Genomic DNA, 26052 nt, shown 5'->3' with positions numbered 1-26052 from the left:
ACAGCCAATAGAAAGCAGGCATGCCCCAGTTCTTCTGTTTGCAGTTCGCCCTGTCATCAGATAGGGGATGAGAAGACCTTCCTAAATCCAACTGTGACTTAGAGAGTGATATTAGATGCAGCTTGGCAAGGGAACACACAGAATAGTTCAGAGAAGGATATAATAAAATTGTTGCGGTTCAGGCAAATATCCTCATTCCTCTGGTTGGCAACCCATACGGGAAACATTTCTTTTTGTTGTTGTTTCTAGCAAGTCTTAATAGCAGGCAACGTACTTTCCAGCAGCACCCAACATTTGTACCTCATCTAAGTTGTGGGGGGCAGGCGGGGGTGAGGGTGCTGTTATTGTTGGCTTAAAAATTTTTTTTCCCAGTGATATTAAAAAAAACTTATACCTCTGGATCAGCACTTACAGCTATATGCCTGCATTGTAAAGACCCCAAAATCTCAGGAGTTGCTTTGCCACTGCTAAAGTATCTTGAAACTGAAGCCAAGAAAAGCCTTTTCTCTATTGAGTGATATTAGCGCATTACAACTGGCTTCATTGTTCAAAGGTAGGACCAGGAGAGAAAGTGCTCCTGCCTCCTAATGCCACATCAAACTCAAGACTCAGGTAATGTGGATACTCAAGGCCAGTCTTTAACAATTGGAGAAATCAAACATTCATAAGATGCTTCCTTTTGTACTGTTTTTCTTTCCTTAGTTTTAAAGGGAATTTACCTTGTACAAATTTGTTACTCTAAATATAGAACTCCACTGCACATGAGGCTCTGTCTTGCAATCATCTTTTTAAATGAGGCACTAGGAGGGAGAGACCTTGCAATTACTGTAATTGAGCTCATAGTATCAATGAAATCTTAAAATGGCACAGTGCTATATTTCATTCAAAAGGCAAGCTAAGTTAATATTATTTTAAAAGGGGAAATAGAAACATCTCGATTTTTAAAAATTTTAGAGAAGGTCATTGTGTCTCAAGATTGTCATCCCAGGACTTGGATTCAGTAAGTACTTGGCCAGTGTGAGGGTAAGGAAGTGCTTAGTGGTAACAGATACTTGTTTCCTTGCCAGTGTCATCTTTCCACTCCATTGCTGAGCTAATTGACGCTTGCTGGCAAATGTTTGATCGATATTCTCTCAAAGGGGCCCTTGAAGAACCCTAACATGCTGTGGTCAGTTATCCTCTAATGGGAGGCTAGGTCAGGTTTCGTCCTTCATTTATGCAGCAAACATTTTTCTGAGTTTCTACATCGTGTGCCAGGCTCTGGCCCAGGTCACAAGGTTGGTTTGTGACAAGATATTATTTGCATTGAGTCTGGAGAAGAGAGTCTGGGCTCTGTGAAATTTCAGGTTCCCAGAGCCTTTCTGACCTATCCATCCCCATTGTCTAGCGGCCTCCCTTTTATTTGAAATGCATCTGTTACACTTAGTGTTTATAAGTTATGCACAGATATTTGTTCTTCAAGTAAGAGTTTTATGTAGGAAGTGACTGGGTTTGCTTTTCTTTTCTACAGTTGAGTGTGTCTTTCACAGGCCACCAGAGAATTCCCAAGTTCACGAACCCATAGTGTTTTTCCCCTTTCCTTCGTGATTAATATTCTACACAAAAAGTTGTGACGTGAAATTTTAGAGATTAGTCTGTGGCTCCTGCTCTCTCCTCTTCCCAATTCTCAGCTTCTCGATTTTTTTTCTAAGGTCAAGAATAGGTGGAACTTCTTTTTCCTTGCGAAGGAATAGATGGTAAACTTTCAAGGCCTGGGCTTATTTCAGATGTAAAAGAATCTCGGGTCAGGGGCTCCTGTTACAGAGTGAAGTGAGGAGAAGTGGGTTGAAGCCTGCCTTTCCCTTTGTTTCTTTTGTTATGATCTGGTTGTTAAGGGTAGAGTGGGGTGAAAAACAGGGCAAGAGTCCATTGAGCCCTTGAGTTGATAACCTTGGCTTTTGGGAGGCTTGGGTGTGTATTGCAGTGACTCTCCTGCAATACCCAACACAAACTGTTATCCAAACCAACCCCATTATAACCTTTAAAGCAAATGTTCATTTTGCATGAAGAAAGAAGCTAAGCTGCTGGTCTCAACTGTTTCCCAGGGCTCAGCCTCCCCCTGTTCTCTGGCATGTCAGCACTTGTCTCCTGTTTTTTCCATTGTACTCCTCCCAGCTCAGCACAGGGGCCCCACCTCTCGCAGGATCAGGATATGTGACCCTGGAGCCCAGACAGCCTTGCACATAAATCTTTCTGGTCCACCTGCAGATCGTCTGTCAGCAGCTGCCCTGCTTCTCTGTTGGATGGGCTATTCCCTCACATCTGTCAGACTACCCTGAAGTCTCCACGGGCCAGTGGAAATTCAGACTGGCCCTACTGCATCTCCAGGTCTTCATCTATCTTGTCCTGTATCATTGCCTGCCATGCCCAGGCTCTGTCCTACTGAATAATTTCATGAGGCCCAAACTAGTGGTGATGAGCAGCCATATCATGACAGCGGCCAGTTGCTATCAGTATACCTTTCTGAACAGGTGCTCTTTTGGGGGCAAGTATGGACTGAATGTTTGTGTCTTCCCCAAATTCATATGCTGAAGCCCTAACCCCCAATGTGATGGTATTTGGAGGTGGGGCCTTTGGGAGGTAATTAGGGTTAGATGAGGCCATGAGGGTGGAGCCCCCATGGTGGGATTTAAGCTTTTGTAAGAAGAGACAGAAACACTGGAGTACTCTATATAAGACAAGGAAGAGACAGACACTCTGTCTGCCATGTGTGGATACCAGAAGGTTGCCATCTGCAAGCTAGGAAGGAGGGCCCTCACCACACACTGAATCTGCTGTCATCTTGATCTTTGACTTCCCACTTTACAGAACTATGAGAAACAAATATTTGTTGTTTATGCCACTCTATAGTATTTGTAGAATAGTTGGAGCTAAGACAGCAAGACTTGCTTTAGAGCAGCTGATATTACCTAGGAAGCAGATCAAGATAGGGAACTGGAAAGGCCCTGAAGCTTCTGATTGGCTTGAACCAGATATGAGTAATAGTCATAGGTTATCTGCCTTTGTCTACACTCAGAGGAAGATCTTTTCAATATGGGAAATAATGGTATATTGTGTGGAGGCATGTGACATTAACATCTTTAAGTCTCTTCTGTGTGCCAGGCAACAAATAAAAATGCATAGTGCAGTGGTTCAAGAGGATGAATGTGATCTAATTAGTCTGTTTATTAGCTGTGTGACCTTGGGCATGTCAGTCCATTGGAATCATCTGTAAAAATAGCATAGGGTGATTACCAAGGGCTGTTGTGAAGATTAAAAGGCATCAGGTAAAGTCACATGTCACACAGTGCCCTAAACATAATCAGCAATCAATTATTTCTAATTATTGTTGTGTTATTGGTTTGTTGGGATAAACAGGGTCTTCAAATGAGGAAAGAACAAGAACAGTGTGAAGCAGAAAGTGGGTGGAACAAATGGTGAGTCCTAGGAAATTTTGGAAAAGGACAGAGAAGGCTTCAAAGAGGTTGAAATTGGGCTGGAACCAGAAGGAATGAGTAGAATTTAGATAATTTGATCTGGGAGAGTTCACATTTTTCTTCAATTTGAGGGAGCTTGTTAGCAGAAAGAGAATTGACCTAGAGATTAGAAGAAATGGTCTTTTTGTTTTCTACCTTTACTCAGCACGAGCTTGGGCAAACCACTGAGCCTCTATTTCCTTGATTGTAAAACTGGGACAGAGAGAATATCTGCTCCGCCTAGCTCCCAGGGTTGTTATAAGGCATAAATGAGACAATTCAGGTAAAAATGGTTTGAAAATGGTAAAATGCAACAACACAAGAGTAAGGTCATTATTAGAGTCTTAAAAGAGGATCCCAGAAAAAGTCTGAGCTGCCCGAGACTGTAATTACCTATCCTGTATGACACAGTGCTTTAGAAGAGTCACTGACAGCTGTAGTAAGGTCATGGCCTACTGCTGACACATCTATCCTGACTGTGTTGACTACTCACCCTTCTCCAAGTACAGAGAATGTTCTTTGGATTCTCCATTTGTACCTAGCCATTGTTAAGTTCCTCAAACAATAATAACCATTACAATAATAGTTAACAGCCACTACCATTTATTTGGCACTTATAATACATTGGGCACTCTGCTAAGTACTTTACAAACTTTATCCCGCTTAGTTCTCAAGCAACATCACAAAGCAGCTATTATTATATCCAATTTAGAGGTAATTAAGTTGAGGCTTAGAAAAATAACTTGCCTCGTTTCCTTCAGCTAGTAAATGACAGCTGAATTTAACTGAAACTTCTTCGACTACAGCCCTCTGTGCCATTTTGCTTTTAATCTAAGAAAAAATGCTTTCCCCCACAAGACCTTGTGCCAGATTTTCCATGTGGAATTAACCATGTGGATGAGTTAAATGAATAAAATGGTTAGTTAACATTCAGTTTATTACTTATAGCTTTATCCTTTTACTTCTAGCTCTGTTAGAAAATTTAGACCCCACAATATTTCCCCAGTTACTACTACATTTCTAGGCCAGAGATTGTCCACTATGATAGTAAGAATAATCCCTTGTATTTGTCCTAGGCTTTGTATATTCACTGTGTTTCATTTGAACACCACAATAAGTCCTTTAAGGGATACTATTTCTGTTTTACTCATCAGGAACTGATGCTAAGGGAAGTCAAGGAATTTGCCCAAATTCCCAGCTAATAAGTGAGAGAACTCTATGTCTGTCTGAACCATTAGGACTATTACTAGTAGAAAGAATAGCAGAGAGTTAGAGCATTTCTTATATCCTGTATATGATGTGCAACATGAAACAATGAGAATATTTTCTATGAAGAACTTTAGAATGCAATGGTGTGATGTTCAGAGATGTTAAATATTTGTGCTTAAAATTATTTTTATGTCACATACACTCAAATAACTAAACCCTGAAACTTACTAGAAAACAAAATGCAAGGTTTATTCTTTAGTATTAAGGCTAGAGTTGAAGGAAATAAGGATCAACTATTAAATTCTTACCACGGCACAAAGGATTTTGAATGTCAAATGTTAAACTTTTCTAGGTTCAATAGGAATTTTGCTATGAATCTTCGGTCCCCTAGGGTATATTTCCTGTCTGTGCCTGTCAGCTTCATTGTTACGTATTTTAAATAAAGCTTTCCCTAACATTCAAAACTCCTTCCGGCCCTTCCTTTTAGGAAGCAGACATAAATAAAGTACCCACTATGCCTTTGCATTTTTGTTTTCTTTTACCTTTTTCTAACCATGTGCCCACCCCACCCCCAATCTTCTGAAGTATAAAGCTAAGGTAAAAAGAGCTTTTAAAAAAGGGCTCTGGGGAAGTATGCAAATGACAGAAATGTCTATGGGAAAATTAAGGGAAAAGAAATTCAGCAAGAAAGAAATTCATTGATGTTGTGATGAAACGTTGTCACTGGAGATAATGACAAATTAGAATCCGTTCCCATGGGGACCGCACGCTACCTACTGATCATTTGACCCATGGCTGGATGTTGGCTAGCCTAAGAATTGACCCAAAAGGTGACAAGATGGTTTTAGTCCTGTTGTCTCATCCGTATTCAGGAACCCCTTAGGGGATGAAGGGGAAAGGATAAAGAAGGATAAAAGATGAAAGCTGAGCTGTGGAAAGAAAAATGTTTTTAATTACGCTGAGAAGGATTGTGGGTCCACCTGTAGCTTTCTGTTGAGAATGTCTTTGTTTTCTTCTGTCTGCAGGGATCATAGCAGGATACAGACCCAGAATCTGTCTGGCCTTTTGGAAGGTTCTACATTGGCCCTTCGGTCCTCTTCAGTTTATTGGATACATTCAGGATTAACCTCTCTGTGGGCTGTCTTTACTCTGAGGTTCTGTTATGCTTGCTGAGCAGCCTGGGTTTGGTTGGCGTGCTAAAAGAGATTCCTTTTAGAGGGAGGAAAAAAAAAGACACGATAGTGGAGCACAAGATGAGGTTTCCATAGTGTGTCACCATCACATTCCTCATCAGAAGGACACAGGGAGCTCCTCTCAGGCAGTGAGGTGGAGGGAGGCAAGAGCACCCCCGGTAGTCAAGACACTTATCGCTCCATATGCTTCAGTTTCTTCACTTGTAAACTGGGAATCACAGTGTTCTCTTACTGTCCTATAATGGTACATAGTCAATTAAGGTGAAATTCTTTAGGAAAATACTGAATTCTGAAGAAAAGGAACAATACTAGCACTCTGTTCTCTTGTCAGGTGGCCAACCAACAAAAACCCCTTGAGTAATTTGAACAATTTAAGATAGTTTAATGTAATTTATTCCACGATACTCAGGTAATATTAGGTAGGCATCGTTTTGGTGGTTTTTTTTTTCTTTTCTTTCTTTTCTTTTCTTTTTTTTTTTTTTTTTTTTTTTGAGAATTCTTTATAACAAAGTTGATCATATCCCCACCTCTTTCTTGGGAGGTGGGGACGGTGTATCATAGGGTGGAGTGCAGTGGCACGATCAAGGCTCACTGCAGCCGCAACCTCCTGGGCTCAGGTGATCCTCCTGCCTCAGCCCTCTGGGTAGCTGGGACTACAGATGCACACCAATATTCTTGGCTAATTTTTTGTGTTTTTTGGAAGAGACAGTGTCCCGCTATGTTGCCCAGACTGGTCTCTAACTCTTGGGCTCAAGTGATCCACCTGCCTCAGCCTCCCAAAGTGTTGGGATTACAGGTGTGAGCCCCTGCTCCTGGCCCCTTTTTTATATTTGTGGTAAAATTTAACAATTCTAAACTTCTTCAAAGTACTTGATTTTCATAGGAATTTTGAAGAATATTATTAGAAATCATATTAATTTTTAAAAATCTAATTCTTATTATGAAGTAATGAGACTGTGCATAGCTTATGGTATCCTGCCAAGCATTTCACAACATTTGTTAAAACTGATTTGAAAAGAAATGTGGGGAGAGGGTTGATCTCCATATTACAAAGAGAAGCAATGTTGAGTAAAGGTTGAAGGCTTGGGCTCTGAAGTCAGAATATGGGTTTGAATCCCAGCCCTACCACTTACTAACTTTGTAACCTTCAGCAAATTACCCCTTAGTGTCTACTTCTGGAAAATGGAAGTGTGCACCTAATAGGGTCCTTTGAAAGATTAAGTTGGTATATGCATGTGAGAGGCCTAAAATTGTGACTTGTACATAGTTGGCACTCAGCAGATGTTGGCATTTTTCTTAGTAAGGCAAGATAACCTGTCGCTACATGAAAGATTGGGGAATTTCTGACTGACAGCTGTGAATCCAAGTAGACAGAGCATGCATTTGACACCTTTTGTGAAGTGCCATAGGTGTTTGGAGTCTATATTCTTGGTACTTACTGTCTCTACTGATGAAGAATGCAGCTGAAGGCCCACCCTAACCAGGAAGGCAAAGGCAGACATTCTACTCCGATCCCCCAGTAAAACACACCTCTGCCAGGGCCCGTCTCCCAGCAACCAGTCACCCTGCAATCCCAAGGAACATTCGGTTCCACAGCCAGCCCAGAGTTGAGGACCTTTTAACATTCTGCTCTTTGCCTTGTTTGATTATGTTAACAGGAATTCTCAGCCTGTGTAATATGTCATGTTTTAATATTTCAAGCCATCATTGCAGCTCCTTTTAGGTTTGGTTTGTCTGAGGCACCACAGCCAGTGCGTGAGCACACAGATTTTGAATTTGTATAAGTGAATGGCTCTTCCACTTACTTTGTGGCTTTGGGCTCATCACTTAACTCATTGATATAAAATGAGAATACCCACCCTGTAAGGTCTGGTAGCTATTAAAATTTTCTGAAGAACCCTGAAATCTCTTTGCAACAGGTTTACAACTCGCAGGGTACAATCTTGATAATTTTGATGATTTAGATGCAGTGCCTACATTTAGGAATTCTGTTTCACCTGCTTCAATATGTTTATCCTAGGATGGCATACAGCTGATCCTGCATTTTCCAGTTTTTCTGTTGTTGCATAACAAACCACCCAAAACTTAGTGGCATAAACAAACATGTTTACAAATTCTGTGGGTCAGGATTTTGACCAGGCACAGCAAGGATGGCTTGTCTCTGCTTCATGATGTTCATGGCTTCATCAAGGGGCTACTCTGGGGGCCGAAATTATCTGGAAGTTTCTTGGTTCATGCCATAACTTGGGCTGGGATGACTTGGAAGACGTGCTAAGCTGGGGAGCTGCCATCTAAGCACTGACTGTGGCATCTCCATGTGTCTTGGACTTCTTACAGCTGCGTAGCTGACAGCTACCAAGAGTAAGCGTTCCAAGAGACAGGCATGTCCTTTTATGACCTAGCTTTAGGAGTCACGTAGTATCACTGTCTCTGTACTCCACTAGTAGAAGCCATCATAAGCCTACCCAGATTTAAGCAGTGGGGAGAGGGGGAAATGTAGACCCCACCTGCCAAAGGGGTAGACCTGTTAAAGAATTTGTAGGAAATTTCTATAAAACCACCACACTAGGATTGTGGCACCACACTGGGATTATGGTTCCATCTGGGGATAAATTAGGGCCCCTGACTTCTACCTATAGCAAAGCAGGCCATACAGACTCTTGCAGCTACTTAATCTGCCATTGTAAAATGAAAGCAGCCATAAACAATATGTAAACAAATGATCATGTTCCAATAAATATTAACAGTAAAATTAGAATTTCATATAACTATTAAATATTAAAAATATTCTCTTTTAAAAAACATTTAAAAGTGTAAGAATCATTCTTAGCTCATGGCCTATGTAGAAACAGGCAGTGGACCAGATTGGAATGTCTGAGTTTAGCTAGATCTGACCCTTTAAAGTTAGAATCCTCCAAATGTGTAGAAGAAACCCTTGGGTATTTCTCAAGTGGAGTTAAATATTAAGAGTGTGTGTGAGAGAGAGAAGGACATATGATTACAAATTTTATTTTTATTTTAAAGTGAATTTGTGAAGATATTTCAAAATTTAGTTCTTTTAATTACATCTTATGTTCATTATGTTACAAAACATTTATTCCCAAGGGCAATAAAGGACTATACACTCTTAATACTCCTATGTGGGAAATTAATGATATTTACTTTATCAGAAGTCAGGACCTACAAAGAAAAGGTAGAACTTGCTTCTTGATGGAGCTTCCAGAAATACATATTGTTGTATATTTTAAAAATAAGTATGTTTTAAAAGAGTTTATTATTAGAACAGAAGATAAGGTTGATGACTCTCAGGAATGAATTTTAAAAATCTTTATCACTTCATTAAATATTTTTTCTATGTCTACAATGCCAGGCAGTGTGCTAGAGGCTGAAGATACAGTGGTGAACAAAAACATATGTCGTATGTTATCTTTTAACATCTGGCTGTCTCATGAGACTGTATGTCCTAACAGTGCTTGTAGTCTCATGAGATAGCCAGATGTTAAAAAAAAAAACAGCATCAAATTTAATGTGTGTTATGAGATGGCTTATGCAGGGCATTATGAGAATATAAGGTTTTCAAGCTGGGCCTGTTGCTCTGACACCCTCTACTGCCCATTGAATGTGAAAGTCTAGGAAAAGAGGGTTGTTAGATTAGTTGCAAGCTGCTGTTTAAAAACCACGTTAACATGTTTGATAATGAGTGAATAGTCCTCTCTCCATATCTGGGCCACATGTGATGGCCTGTTTAATATTGCTTTGGGGAAGGAAAAAACAAAGAATGAAAAAAATTGCAATTGTTGAAATGTACAATTTTTTTTTCCCTGATAAGTTATATGATTTTTTTTCCCTGATAAGTTATCATTTTGGATGGGTGGAGAATTCAAATAGAAGAACAGTTTGGAACCTATTGACTGAATTACAAATTGGGATAATTTACTGATTTTTCTCTAAATCAAAGTTTTTCTGGGTGACAAAATCATTTGTACAGCAAACCCTAGTAATGTGCAATTTATCCATGTAACAAATGTGCTCATGTACCCCCTGAACCTAAAATAAAAGTTGGAAAAGAAAAAATAAATTGGTCAGAATCATACCCAAGAATAGCCCTTAAATAAAACACCTGGTTAATAATTATTTGACTGCAATCAGAGGATACTGCTAAAGATTTTTAGAGGGCCCCTGAAAGGGTTATATTAATATCCTTAATAAAATGTGAATTTTTTGCTTAAAAAGTGATTTTCCAACACCTGTTAAAAAAGCAATCAATCGAGGTTTCAAGGTTTCTCATCTGGGCCATTAGTGACATTTGAACCAGATAATTCTTGGTTTTGGGGTGCTCTCCTGTGCATTGTAGGATGTTTAGGAGAATCCCTGGCCTCTATTTATCTACTTTGCAGCATTCTCCACCAAGTTGTGATGATCAAAATTTTCTCCAAATGTCCCCTGTGGGTGGCAAAACCAACAGTTGTCTAAATTAAACTGGGTTTATATGTTTTAATTCAATGACCTCAATGAGGAAAACCTACTTTATTTTAATAGTAAGAAGTCTAGGTCAGGGAGTATTGTGAGTCATTTTATAAATTTCCAAGACCCACAACTCCTCCTTTGAAAATGATAAAATGAATTTGGACAACCCATTATCCAATTAAACATTATACTCATATCCCTTTGTTATGTCTGGAAGTTTTTCTAAACTTTATAGTTTATATAATTTCTAGCAAGGCTGAGAACCTCAGTTATTTAATTGAGACCCTGAAAGCTATAGAATATTCCTGGAACAAAATCAAGATTTAAAATTGGCTTGAAAATAACAAATGAAGATATTTTAATTTGACTCCATGTTCTCAGCCTGGAAGCTATTGGATTGTGTGAAACGCATGACCCAAAGGAGATGATTAGTTTTCCTCCAGTGTGATGATAATGAATAGCACTACAAAACCAATTAGCTATAATTCTATCAGTCATTTCGTTTGGGTAACATTTTGTTTAAGGGGAAGAAAAAACAACACAGTTTTCCTTGGAGATCTGTGATGAAGCTGTGGTATTTGATGGGAACAATGGAGGAAAAAGTATGCTCACCAATTTGCTTTTATTATTCCTGCATGAAAGTAAATCATGATGAAGTGTTCTGTTCACAGCAGTTAAGAAAGACATTTGTTCATCTTAAAGGTGTAGCAGACCAAACACAAGTATATTTTTAAGTGTGCATTTCATTTATATGGATTGTACAACTCCAAGGAATTGCCATTCACATGGAAGACTAAGAATGGTGTCCCCTGGGACTGTGTAGCAGGAGACACTGAATGTTGTTTCCTTTCCTTCTGTTATTACCCCCCTTGAAAAACTGTGAACCCAGAACCACAAGTAACAGATAATGTCTCTCCTCTTTATTCTCCCGTCATTGTCGTTGCTCTGTAACACGCAGTGCCCACTGTCATGCTGACAATAATGTCAACAGTCTTTGTTTTCCTTTTTCCAGCAAGGTATTTTATGGATAGGTATTGTTCTATTTAACGTGCCGTCATCTGTTACAAGAAGATATAATTTTACTGTTGTCTGAGTATCCTTCTATGATTTCTGGGCATTGTGCAATTTTTATCTCAACCCACACAGTGGAATATGACTTGGGTGTGTGTTGTTTGTTTTACTTGAATTTTAATATATGCAGCTTGTGACACAAATTACTAGTTTATTAGAAAAAAATACAATGAGTTATTGTCTTGGACTTTCAATTTATTTTGCTCACTGTCATCCCACAGCTAGCCAAAAAAATCCGAGAGAAGTTCAACCGTTACTTGGATGTGGTCAATCGGAACAAGCAAGTTGTAGAAGCATCCTATACGGCTCACCTAACCTCTCCCCTAACTGCGATTCAAGACTGCTGTACTATCCCACCTTCCATGATGGAGTAAGAGTTTAAAACTTTTTGTTGTTGTATAAACCAGAAATTGAATTGCTTATACGTTTCATTTCATATTCAAAATACCTGTGTTTATTTATTGCAAATTGTGTAGCTTATTTCCCACTATTTAAGATAAGCCCTTTATCTTTAGATAGACAAGTGATTTTTAAAGAAATGTGATTCAGTGTTCCTGGACCCTCCCTACTCACCTTTTTCTCCTGATGAAATTCAGGTTGAGGAGTATCAGCTATTTATTTGAGTACAGAATCGAAATCTAGAAAATTGGAAATGCTTTGTCATGAGTCAACTATTAAGCCATGTCACTTGCTTAATTTAAGGGAGTGCCTTTTGTCTTTAAAAGAGTAACCAAAAATTCCCATTCCTTACTTTAGTAGATACTGTCTTTAAAACTCCTATGGGAAATGTGGTTTCAGATCATATTGAAACAGGTTTGTATCTGCATGGTTGAGGATATTTTTATTTATTGGCCTAGTGATACTTATATCTGGAGGGGTATAAGGCTATGGGATGCTGGAAATTGTAGTGGAAAAAACACTTATCTGGAGGTGCAAAGAGCTTAGTTTTAAGTTTGACTTGGTCTTTAATTAGCTGTGTGTCCTTCATCAAGTTACTTAATGTTTATTTTTATGCTCAGTTTTCTACCAATGTGGAAAGTAATCTTATACCAATTTTCTAGTGCTACTTGGAATAAATAAAAGACACTAATATGTTTTAAAAATATGAGTGTAAATGTAAATTAGTATTTATTATTCCTCTCTTTGCGTGACAGGTGCTCTTGCGGATAGGCAAAGGATGGACATAACGTTTTTTGGTGGTTAAATAATGCTTTGTTTCCATAAGCAAGTTTTTACTTATTATGATTTCTTGCTGGGCTTTTAGGTAGCAGGGCATCCTCAAGTCATTCTATTTCTCCATTTATATGATGTTAAGATGTGCCTTTGCCTGGCTTACCCTGTCTGTGGCCTGAAGAAACTCATACTAGTTGTTCTCTAAACTAAATAGAAAGCATATATAATTTGGAATGAGACTGTCTGGATAGGAATTCTACCCCTAACACTCAATACCCACATGGTCTTTGGATATTTGGTGTCTTCGAGCAACCCTGTCTTTATTTCTGGAATGAGAGCAATAACTAATACTCCAGGATGTTGTGAACATTTCAGTGAAATCAAACATGAAAATATTTTGTAAACTGTAATGTTCTAAACAAGTATTAGCTGTAATATTAAATACTTGTATACCTTCATATCAGAGTGAACATTTCAAATTTTGTTTGTTAGATATTAGTTCCTTCTCACACCACTAATAAAGACATACTTGAGACTGGGTAATTTATAAAGGAAAAGAGGTTTAGTGGACTTACAGTTCCACATGGCTGGGGAGGCCTCACAATCATGGCGGAAAGTGAAGGAGGAGCAAAGACACGTCTTACATGGTGGCAGGAAAGAGCATGTACAGGGGAGCTGCCCTTTATAAAACCATCAGATCTCGTGAAACTTACTCACTGTCACGAGAACAGCACAGGAAAACCCACCCCCCGATTCAATCACCTCCCACTGGGTCCTTCCCATGATATGTGGGGATTATGGGAGCTACAATTCAAGATGAGATTTAGGTGGGGACACAGCCAAACCATATCAGGTATAATCAAAGATTATCTTTTATAGTGGGGCACCTGTAACTTAATGTTTTGACAACCTTACCACTATCTAAAAATAAAATGAGGGTCCAGTTGAGTTTTAGGCCCAAAGAAGAAACCATTTTCGGGGCAGGAAGAACAGATAGTAGGGTAAGGAGAAGTTCTTAGAGCTAGATTTATGCATTTTTCTCCTAGGGAAAGACATGTGGCAATGTCTGGACGCATTTTCAGTCGTCACAACTTAAAGGCTGGAAGAAAGCTCCTGGCATCTCGTGAGTAGAGTCCAGGGATATGCTACACATCCTATAACATTCAGGACAGCTTCCCAAGACAAAGAATTACCTTGCCCAAAATGACAGTAGTGCCAAGGTTGAAAAACCCTGGCTTAGCACATTGGGGATCTTCATAAATTCCTAAGTAGAACTAGTGCTCTAGAGGGGAAAAAACCTGAAACTTGAATTGGCTGGCTGCTACTGGTGAATCTACCCAGTCACTTGCCCACCTGGTGAATTTCTATGAATGTTTCAAGGAGCAACTCAACAATTGGGCTTTTCTTCATAGCTTCCAATTACCTCTTTCTTTCCTCTCGTTATTCCCTTTTGTCCCTGGAAGAATTTATTGCTCTCTCATCTTTATTCCCATAGTAATTTCCATACATCTCTATATAGTGTAGAACTTAATGTATCAGACCTTGTTGTGAGTTGGCTTCCCCTTCTGTTCTGGGCAGGAATTACACCTCACCTTTTTTTACCCCTAGCACCTGGCCATTATATTTAATTTTTATACTATTTGTTGGAATCTGAATTGATTTAAATTGATATAGGAATGAGTAAGAGGGTGTCTACTCTCTAGAAATGTATAAGTTACTGGGTGTGGAGTGGCAAATATTGAGCATAATTAATAGGGCAAAATGTGACATAACAGAGAGGTATTGTGGTTCCTCAAAGCAGAGAACTATACCAGATAGGTTGTATTGGAAATGATTTTATGAACTTCAGAAATATACCTCTTACCTGATTTGGCCATTAGGAGGAACATCACAAAAATATATATAATATAAACACGTAAAGAAAAATATTGTAGTACCATTTAGAATAGAGAAAATTATAAATACTCTAAATTTCTAGCAATAGAGGATTAGTTAGGAAAATTATATCACATCTATATATATGAGATGGTAAGATGCAGCCATGCTGTTGAAGCTGACTTGTGAGAATGGTCAGACATACATACACACATGCATACATTACACTTGATATCAGCCAAAAGCCAAGAACACACGTGTATGCATTAAGTTTGGGAGTAAAGATAGTGATTTCCATTTGAATATGTTGAGATAAGGGTTCAGGTCTGGGACAGAGGCCATCTAATTTGGTAAAACCCAGTGGTCAACCTTTTTGTTAATACAATCAAGCATAAAATGTAGTTTCTGTCCTTTAGGAACTTCTCATTTAGTTTAGTTGAACATCCATGAGACCTTAACTGTACCCCTAGAAAAATGCACACCGAGTAAGCAGATTAGTAGGAGAGAATGTTCCTCCCTCAGAGGTGGGACCTCTGCACTGAATGCTGAAGATGCAGTATTCTCTCCTGACCAGGAGTAGTTGACAGAGCCAAGAACTGCTTGGGGTGGATATTGGAAAACCAAGGCAGTTCTGAAGGTAAAGCTGAACAATCAGAGAATGTACAGATAAGCAATACAAGGAACCTCCTTCAACCAATTTTAAAGATACCTGACAACAGAGAGATCTTTTGCAACAGGAAGTGGCCTGTGGGGACTTCCTTCAATTATACTGTGTCTGCTTGGCTTTGAATGGAGCCCACTTTCCAGTGAAATGTGTGAAGGAATTTTGGGAGTGAACCCTGAGCTGATACTTTTCTAGACTTTGGCTGAACACAAGCACTTTGTAAAATTACAGGAACTCCTCAGTTTTTTAATGAAGATTTAAAAATGGAAAGAGTTAGTAGTATGTTGTTGCAGTGAACAAGGGTACAAATTCTCAGCTAGCCACCTTTCTTCCAGACCCTCAGAAAGTGCTTTATCTGCGTATTCTAATGGCTGGGGTGCCTGCTGGACACATTTTCAGTTCACGCCTTCCTTTTGTTTTTTTGGAGACAGAGTCTCACTCTGTCGCCCAGGCTGGAGTGTGATGGCACCATCTCGGCTCACTTCAGCCTCCACCTCCCAGGCTCAAGTGCTTCTCGCACCTCAGTCTCCCAAGAAGCTGGGACTACAGGGGCGTGCCACCACACCCAGCTAATTTTTGTATTTTTAGTAGAGATGGGGTTTCACCATGTTGGCCAGGCTGGTCTCAAGCTTCTGAGCTTAGGTGATCCACCCACCTTGGCCTCCCAAAGTGCTGGAATTACAGGCTTGAGCCATGCTTGAGCGACTGCACCCAGCTGACACTTTCCTATATTCCAATCCTTCCAAAAATGTCTCTATTTTAAATCTCAACAACTTCATGTTGGAGTTAGGTGAGGAAAGGAAGATCTCCTAGTCCTTCGAAGCAGTTTAAGGATGTGATTAAAAACTTTTTTTTTAATACTAGGGAGATTTGGTTTTGAATCTCATGAACTCATATGTGGACCTTTGGAAGTCACTTATTCTGAGCCTCAGTTTCCTCATCAGTGAGATGAGGATAACGAGAGTACCCACCTCACATGGTTGTTATAGAGGAGATGTTTTTAGGTTATACTTAGACATTTTTTAAAATTTGATTATGTATTTATTTCAATATTCACTATGTCAACAGTTTTTTTTTTCTCTACTGGCAATAACAAAGTTTCTTTTTAATATAAATGTAGCTAAATAAAATTGAATTATTTTCAATGAAAACATTAAGTGAATGTGACCAAATGTTTGAAAGTGATAGAGATGTAGTAGTGACTGAAGTTCATGAAAAATGGGCTCAAGATTATTGCAGAAGTCCTTCCAAACTGTAAGATATTGTAGTTCTATGAGGCAAACTCTTTAAAACTGTTTATGCCTATGGACTGTATCTTGCCATATGTATATGTATTAATACTGCCTTTATAATAAATATAAGCAGTTGGACCTCAGATAAGAGACCTCCAGTCTTAGTTCTGAATCTTCTTCATTCTTAAGTCATCTGGGCCTTATGAACTTTTTTTTTAAACTCAGCACTGACCCAGTGGCATGATGGCTGTTTGTTACTAACATTTCAAGTGCCTGTGGCCTATTGACCTTGCTTCTTCTCCAAATATACTAAAGATTAGTTAGAACTAGACAATGTTTTTATAAGTAATTTTAACTAATGGCTAATTTTTACTTTTTGTCTCAGGCCTAATTTTTCATTTTTAATGATTTATAATCCATATTTGGTTTTCTTCACTAGTGCTTAATAGTACATATTTTTTAAAAATAAAATGCCTAGTTCTGAAGAGAGAGGAGCTTTAAAGAGCTCTGTTACAGAGCATTAGGCTATAGTATGATGACAACAGAGAGAACCTGCAAAGTGGCAGAAAATTAATTTTTCAGATGGGTTTGATACTTTCCTTCTCAGACCAGTCAACTCTTAAAATTCTTGCACAGGAGCCTTAGAAGTTAATTATTCTGCACAAGGCGCTGCATAGTGATTAGGTACTCTGTCAATGTTTGTTGTTGAAGGAATGATCTAAAGAATTTGCATTCTTCAATATGGAAAAAAATAGGCTAAGTTTAATCAAAAACAAACTCATTTTCAATGGTATCACTTAAAACAACATAGTTTTGAGAGTGGGCTCATTTATTTATATAATTTAATTCGCAGCTCCCTTTGTGTTCCTTTAGGTGAGATGCTAGGGACACAGGAGATCCTGGGCTCTCCCACAAGGAGTGAACAAATGTGTAATTACACCCATGGACTATATCTGACCTGCAGGTATATTTTTTCAGCCCTCAGGTGTTTTAAAGGTTTTTAAATTTGTAAATTTTAAAATCTGTTGCCAACATTTAAACTTTGAAAGATTAGCAATTTAAAAATCCAAATATCTGTCCTCTCTTGAAAAATCAGAAGATTTGGCAATACTGGATCCACACTGCTACTTGGTAACAGTCTGCTTTCATGAAGAGCAGCTCCCCTTTCAATACAGGGGATGAGTTCCTGACCTGATGTGTTATACCCAACCTATTTTCCTGATTTATATCACCTGTTTGGCCAACCTTAGCATGTGAATTTGCAATTCCTGACCTTAAAAGACCATACAATATTAATAGATTTGACTTAAGAAAAATGTCTTATCCATGTGCTTTCCCTGCTATGCCAACTTAAAAATGTCCATTCTCATTCTCTCAGGTTTTAAAGAATATAACTCCATTAGGCATAACACTAAGAATAGCTATCCCTGAAACCCAGCTTGCCACAGAGATGAGGTTCCGATGTGTGCTTCTAAAGCTATTGTTTATTCAGCAGGCCCTACTGATCCTTGGCTTTTATATAAACAAATCAATACTTTTTTTTTTTTCTTAAGACAGAGTCTCGCTCTGTTGTCCAGGCTGGAGTGCAGTGGCATGATCTCATGCCTCAGCCTGCTGAGTAGCTGGGATTACAGGTGCGCCACCACGCCCAGCTAATTTTTGTATTTTTGTAGAGACGAGGTTTCACTGTGTTGGCCAGGCTGGTCTCGAACTCGTGGACTCAAGTGATCCACCTGCCTCAGCCTCCCAAAGTGCTGGGATTACAGGCATGAGCCACCATGCTGGGCCCAGATCAATACTTTTATTGTCCACATCACTTAATTGATTTATCTATTTCTTTCCCCAATTTCTTCTATAGATGTTACTACCTGTTGGTATTCTTATTTTTTTAATTTTTGGTGTCTTTATTTAAAAAGAAGGGGGCAAAGGGGAGCATAAGCTAGGGAAGAAATACTGGAAAGATGAATTTAGATTTTTATTCTTTTTTGTATCTCCAAGTGGGGTTCAGTGCTGTTATCCTCATTTAGTTAATACATGTTAATTGGCTAATCATGGTTAGAACTGGCATTAAGGCATCTGTCTGGCTTGATGAGCAAATTGATACTCTGATGGAGCTAGAGTAAGTAAGCAACTTGTTTTCAAGGTTCTCTGAAGCCAGCCACCTGGAGCTGGAAGACTTCAGCTGAATAGATAATTCTCTCAGGGGAGACTTAAAAAGCTTCACTGATTCCAAAAATGAAGAAACTCTTGGAACCATTGTCAAATTGGATTCCTGCTATTTTACAGGGAGCTCTTTGAGTTGGGGCATCCGCTGAGGTTGATATAGTCACTGTGGAAGGCAGATAGGACTCATCTCATCTTCTAAGAACACAAATTCAGTGCATTTCCAGCTGGCACCCACTTGAATTATATGATTTCAGGAATCCCATCTTATTCAACCTCTTGAGGGTATTGTGCTGCAGACAAAGCAACTAGCGTAGGTTTTGATACAAGAACACAGGCTCCTGATTATAATAATGCTCACGAATAGCACCGTTATAACCCTGTGTTAGATAGGGTTCTCCAAAGAAGTGGAACCAATAGGGTGTGTGTGCGTGCGTGCGTGCGTGCGCGTGTGTGTGTGTGTGTACATACAGAGAGATGAATATTTATTGTTAGGAATTAGGGTTGTGGCAGTACAAGTCCAAAATACATAGTAGGCTCGCAAGCTGGAGACTCAAAGGAGAGTTGCAGTTGGAGTTCAAAGGCAGTCTCCTAGGGAAATTTCTTCTTGCTTACGGAACGTCTGTCATTGTTCTACTAAGTCCTTCAATTGATGAGGCCCACTGATGTTATGGAGAATAATCGACTTTACTCATAACCTATTATTTAAATGTTAATCTCATCTAAAACATTTTCTTCACAGAAACATCTAAAATAGTGTTTGGCAAACCTATCTGGGTAACATAGCCCAGCCAAGTTGATATAAAGTTATCCCTCTTGTCCTTTTACCCCTTTTATCTTTAGAAAGGATAGAAAAGTGTACTGCCAAACCTATCGTTAAAATTAAGGTTTTGTTAACCTTCAGATTTAGACTGGAGAAGGCTAAACTCTCACTTACAGAACTTTCTACTGTATTCTCCTACACAGCTTCTCTTAAAAAAGTTAATGCTCGACCAGGCACAGTGGCTCACGCCTGTAATCCCAGCACTTTGGGAGGCCGAGGTGGGTGGATCATGAGGTCGGGAGATGGAGACTATCCTGGCTAACACGGTGAAAACCCGTCTCTACTAAAAACAAACAAACAAACAAACAAAAAATTAGCCAGGCATGGTGGCAGGCGCCTGTAGTCCTAGCTACTCGGGAGGCTGAGGCAGGAGAATGGCGTGAACCCGGGAGGCAGAGCTTGCATTGAGCTGAGATCCGTGCCACTGCACTGCAGCTGGGCGACAGAGCGAGACTGTCTCGATTAAAAAAAAAAAAAAAAAAAAAAGTTAGTGCTCATGTAACTGAGCTGCCTGGAAAGGAATCTCAGCATTTGAGTAGTTCTTTTTTCCCTGTAAATTGGTTGTGTATTTTGTGGCATGATTTAGATGTTGTATACATTTCTATAATAGGATTTCAAGTTCTGTAAGTATTATTGACATCATATGAGCCAGAGGTAACTTACTCAGAGTTGTTTTTTTTAATTTTGATGATTACCATGCTGACCCATAATGTTCAGATTCCTATACTTAGCTCTTTAGGAATTTATAGTAGATTTAAAAGATACAATTTCTATTCTTAAGGGACTTAGCTTCAAGTCAAGGGTTTTTTTTGTTTTGTTTTGTTTTGTTTTTTAATTATTTGTTTTTAAACTGAACTCAAGCATGAGCTTCTATCATTTCTAAGAAGAGGCAAGTCTTTTTATTTTATTTGCAGCTACTATGGTGCAAAAGAAGTATCATAAGCAGTAAGTTCAGGTGTGATGTAAATTATACCCGAGTCATGTAGTACAAAGAGTGGATGGGCCTCCACTCTGCCACTTTGCCGTGTAATCTTAAGACGTTCACTTAACATCTTTGGTCCTCAGTTTCCTCAACTGTAAAATGAGCAGTTTGAACTATATTTCAGAGACTCTTCCAACTTTGAAGACTGATATAATTTTCCTTAAACTCCTTAGGAGGTTGTTTGTGTTTGTTTGTTTTTAAACTGGAGCCATTTGCCATTATAGGCAACTTTTCCTACTGCTCAAATTAATAAATTCTGGATTCCATGAGAGAGCTTGTTTTTATCTTTTTGAGAGTGACCTTATGGGGGGATAAAAGATGATATGCAGCAAGAGTTACAGAGGTTAAATCACTCATTCATCCATTCATTTGAAAAAATAAAGGCTTGTGGAATGGTTTATGGAAGAAACATTTCAGCTGGGTATTTAAGCAGGAAGAGGATTTGAATATATGGAGATATGGAGGAAGAACTTTCCAGGAGAGGAAGCTTAATATGAAGAAACCCCATGCCTAGAAATGACCAGGAGCACTGAAGAGGGACTTGTATATGGAGCAAATGATGGAAGAGGCAGCTAAGAAATTGGATCATTATTAGATCATAAGGATCCTCAAATGCTAGACTAGAGAATTTAAACTTTGTTCAGTAGGGTTTAGGCTCCATAAGTGAAGTAAAGAACAATGTCTGTCTTTCTCTTGCTTCTATATCTACAGTCTAACGTATAGTAGACACTCAATAAATATTGGTTGCTCGAATGAGGGAATTAATTTATGATTCTTGAGAAAGGGAGTAAAATGATGAGACCTGAACTTTAAGGGAATTTCACTTCTTAATCATGTAACAACTAGAGGACCTACCTGATTTCATTTATGTAAGCAAAGAGCAAGAGGAGGCCTGGAGTTGGATGTTGGCTCCTACTTCTTGAGTTTTGGAAGAGGGAGGAATCATAGGTGGCCAAAGTTGATTTTGGGTAACTGAGAGTGATGGTACCAGGTGCTAGGGCATATTTGTTCTTTATGTACTCTCTCATCTTTCTTAGTTACTTTAACTCAGGGACCCTGTCAGATACAACTGTATTCAATACCTTGCTTAAATAGGTCCTCAATAAATATTTGCCAAAGGAGTTAGTTTGTAGTAGCAAAACTGACTTTGTCTTTAGTGTTTGAGTCTCAGTCATTATGATGCTGTCAGAATTAACAAGCTACTTCCCTTCTGGGCAGAAATTGAACAATATTATTAAATACTTTTTTGCCTATTCATAATAGTCATTGTTTTAATCTGAACAGTGTTATTACAAGCTGTGATGTGAAACATGTTTGATATTGATTTAGTTATCTCAGTTATCAGTTATGCTTAGTAATTTTGTTATATGCATGATGAATTTTAAAAATATGCATTCCCAAATGCCTACATACATGTATATCTTTTTCAACTCAGCTTGTCTGTACCATCTTCAAGGCAGTTAATGTATAATACATTGTACTAGATACTGTCTGATGGACAAAGATGAATAACACAGTATGTACCTTCAAGAGCTCATAGGACACATGTAGAGTAAGCTAAGGCAGTCTGTGGCAAATGTCATAAAAGAAATCCAAAGACTTTTAGAGGAGGAAGAGATTATGAACAAAGGCCTCCGAATGCTCAAGCTTGGTGAAAAAGTGGTAGTCAAGGCCTTGAAGAGTAGAATTTCCACAGATAGATCTAGGGGAAGAATGCTTCAGACCAGAAAACAGCAAGTGTCCATACAGCAATTGAGGATGGGGAGGTGGAAGACCCAGCTGGCACAATGGATAAGAGAAACACCATGGTGGGCTTGAAATACTAGGTCAGCTACACAAATTTCTCTCAGTAAGCAGCAGTTTTAAAGCAAGGAACGGCTGTGGTCAGGTCTTGGGCAAATTAATTAGTTGGCAAATGAAGAATAAATTACAGTAGAAAGGCAAGTTGCTTGTCAAGTTGGGCCAGTTAGATAATCACAGACAAAGTAATGACACCTTAAGGGACAAAGGTGCAAAAAGCAAAGACGTCCAGGGACTGGTGTATTATATAGAGTGTCAAAATAGGGATGTACAATATGCAGAATCTGGCAACTAGGTTTTCTTGGAGAGTTTGGTAAGGAGGAAGATTAGAAATGACAGCTCCCAATTTTAAATTGAGCATTTTAGGAGATGGGAATCTATTAACTAAAGGGTGAAAATAGGAGCAAAAGAAGACTTTTAGGAGGGAAATGATAGATCCAGTATAAACATGCTGATTTGAAGTTGTACGTAGATCATTCTTGGGAGATGTTTGCTAAGCCTCTGAGATTAACCTGCAGCACCATTTTATTTTCATCCCACAAATATTTTTATGCCCATAACTATGTCATGTGCATGGCAGTTCAGGTGAAAGGGAAATTTGAGATGTCTACTTTTAATGTTGTGTTAATGTATAGTTTTGTATAGAATGATGTTTCAAGACATAACAGCTGACCCGTAAGTTGGCAACTCCTATTTTTTTCTAACCCAATTTTAAGGTAGTGCACATGGAAAATATGATATAAGATGTTTAACCTTATATACATCTTATTTCTTATTACTGTTTTTATGAGAAATATTGTGACTTAGGTGCTTATAACTTTTGTTCCTTTGTTATCTGTGTGTCACAAGGTCAAATAATGTGACAAGCTTGGTCCTGAACAACTGAGTTTGAATTTATTGCAGGTCACATTATTTCTCCATGAAGATATGTTTTGTATTTATGCCCATGAAGTGTTGTATGGCAAGTCTTAGTCTTTCAAGTCATTTTCACTGCCTTATCTCACACTTCCATTTCCAATGCCTTTAAAAATTATTATTTCCTACAGGCTGACTAAATGTTACAGATAGTCTTTCTGGATATTGGTACCAGAGGACTGGAGTTGAGCTCAAATTTAACAAAGATATTACAGAAAGCTTTGTATTTATGAAAACTTAGTTACATATGTTTATACTTCAGTGAAATACTTTTTTAGGCCTGTTGCTCTTTAAACAATATGTTACTTACATTACATCCTTCATATGTTCCTCTGAACAACCTGGTGGGGTAGAAACTGTCTCTGCCCACCTCCCTCATCCCCACTTTTACAGATTAGGAAACAGGCTTAGAAAGTTTATGGCAGGGTAATCCCAGCACTTTGGGAGGCTGAGGCATGTGGATCATCTGAGGTTAGGAGTTCGAGACCAGCCTGTCCAACATGGTGAAACCCCATCTCTACAAAAAATACAAAAATTAGCTGCCCATGATGGTGGGTGCCTGCAATCCCAGCTACTTGGGAGGCTGAAGTAAGAGAATTGCTTGAACCCGGGAGGCGGAGGTTGCAGTGAGCTGAGATCGTGCCATTGCACTCCAGCCTGGGCAACATGAGCAAAAATTTGTCTAAAAAAAAAAAAAAAAAAAAAAAAGAAAGGTTATGGCAGGACTTAGTGGAGAGCCAGGTTTGGAATTTAGGTTTTCTAATTCCAAATGCTGTTTTCTTTTAATGGTACTCTGACCAGTAGTAAAATTAGAATGGCTCATCTGCCAAGTGAAATGCTAAACTATGTGTTCCTTCTTAGAATTCTACTTGAGGTAACTAGATGACCCTCCAAGGTTTCTAAATTGGCTGACCTGCAGCAATTTGTGTCATTTCCCTGTATGTGCTTGTGTGTGTGCATTAGATAGATGTCTTTATCTTTAGGAGTCTTGATGAGTACCCTTATAGCAGAAAGCGCCTGCATTTGGATCTGCTGAGAATCTAGCTTCCTGCGTTTTTCGTGTGACCTTCATTGAAGGAAGAATGGGAAACCTGCCTCACTGCTTATGCTATTGAATTTCACCAGCTGCCTTTTATGGATTTTAAATAGAGATGGTTTTGTGATTTTTCTTTCTTTTTAAAATCTGATCTCTGTAGAAAACTGCCTAGCAGACTATACCAGCTTTAAGAAATAGAACCTGTCTTAGCTGAAAAGCAGAAACCTTTTTGTGCATTTTTATTGTGAAAAATACCAAAGCAATTTCAAAGAAGGCCCAGATTTAAAAATCTATCAATAATCTCTTTCTAGGGACTTGACTTATCTGGTACGATGATGTAGATATCTGTCTTTACACTCTAGCTTTATTAACTTGTTAATATTGGGATAGTATGCCTTTGTAGAATCAGCCATAAGTATTCTGCATCTTATATTTTTCTGTTTCTTTAACAGAACAGGGAGATGTGTGGACAGGACTCTTCCCTCCTCGGTGCATGTGTGCTGGTAGATGGAACCAGTTAATCTTCAAGGTCCTCTGCTAACTCTTAGTTGTTAGTGCCTCTCTTTTGTGTCTGTGTCATACCACTCACAGTTGTCTGCTGTGTAGCAAATACTCAGTGTGTGTGAGGAGAGAGAACACACCCAATATACAGCCTCTGGTCTCTAGTCCTGGGAAATCTCAGCCTCTTGGGCTTTCTGTGTGTATTTATCCGGCAGACATTGACTAAACTTTTGCTCTTCACAAGGAGACTCTGAGCTAGGCCCTGGGTATAAAGAAACATAAGAAAAGACCTCTCCTTTTGTGTCTACCAAGCAAGGGAGAAGGGTATATAAATAAATAACTGTAAAGTGTGTCAAGTCCCTATTAGAGGTCAAGTGGCAGGTTGGACAGGGGTGCTATGGAACGGCACAGAGGCAGCCTGCAGACCCCACCAAGCTGCTCTCCCCAGCCTGTTCTCTCTTTGATTTTTCCAGATACCCGTCTTTCTTCATGTGCCCCTAGTCCAACCTGGTGATGAGGAAGATAAGGATAAATGTTTAATGTGGTTGTGCGCCCACTTCCAATTCACCCTAGATGTCACCTGTGCAATTTTCCAAGCTTTTATGAGAAAGTGAATTGAATGATAATACCATCTGTTTGAATATAGAAGTGAGACACAAGGTCACAGCAGGGCCTTCTCTCCATAATCTGTTGTGGTAGGGAAATGGCGAAAAAGAAATATGGTTGGTCTGTGTGATACTTAGACTTAATAGAGAGGGAGACACTTTATTGCTCTAAAAGCCTTACCTTCCAAGGGCATTTGAAACCAGCCCTTGTTTCCAATCTGGCTGAGTTGCTGAACCCTGAAGGTTTAATCCTTATTACTGATAAGAAAGAAAGAATGTGACTTATCACTCCAATCTCTGCAGAGATGGAAGGAAAAACTATTTCTCGGAATGTGATTGCATGTTATTTGACAGCTTTTTGGTTGGCCCATCTATTTAGGTGTTTGAATAAGTAAACTCAGTCGAGGGGGGGTTTGAGTATTATTTACTTTATAAATGTGATAGTTCCTTTTTGAAGTGATCCTGCTCTTGCCCCTTTCCTCTACCATTCAAACAGAGTTTAAATATTTGCCAGTGCAGATGTTTGATTTTTATCTTAGCTCTTTCTTTGTTTAACTTTATTCTCATGGGTGGTTAAGTGGACGATAAGGAGGTTCTTGTTTAATTCTTTTCAACTGGTGTTGCTCAAATATTTGGAGAGCAGATGCTTCCCAGAAAGAATGAGCGGGAACCTGGTTGAATAGAGGTAAAGAGCTATGTCTCCGTGTCATATCACAGTAAACCAGACCCTGTTAGGCTGTTACTAGGACCCAGGGGCTTAGTAGGCCTGAGTGTTTCTCAGTGTCCAGAACCTTCCTTTAGCAGCTCCTGCAGCTACTGGTGAAGGGTTTTCGCCGCCTTTGTTTTCCA

At 39.0% G+C, this 26052-nt stretch overlaps 1 protein-coding gene across 2 annotated transcripts in view; it reads left to right on the top strand.

Annotated features, from left to right (window-relative positions):
* Window positions 1-26052, top strand: part of CACHD1 (cache domain containing 1) — a 223768-nt gene that overhangs the window by 100888 nt on the left and 96828 nt on the right. For both annotated transcript variants that reach the window (XM_024233337.2, XM_054554386.1), the window contains exon 3: window positions 11656-11804. In XM_024233337.2, the coding sequence (XP_024089105.1) occupies window positions 11656-11804 (149 nt within the window). The remainder of the gene's footprint in view (window positions 1-11655; window positions 11805-26052) is intronic.

This window comes from Pongo abelii, chromosome 1, assembly GCF_028885655.2.
Source record: "Pongo abelii isolate AG06213 chromosome 1, NHGRI_mPonAbe1-v2.0_pri, whole genome shotgun sequence".
Classification (NCBI taxonomy): domain Eukaryota; kingdom Metazoa; phylum Chordata; class Mammalia; order Primates; family Hominidae; genus Pongo; species Pongo abelii.
The sequence above is the reverse complement of the archived record's forward strand: the minus strand, read 5'-3'. Positions and strand labels throughout refer to the sequence as shown.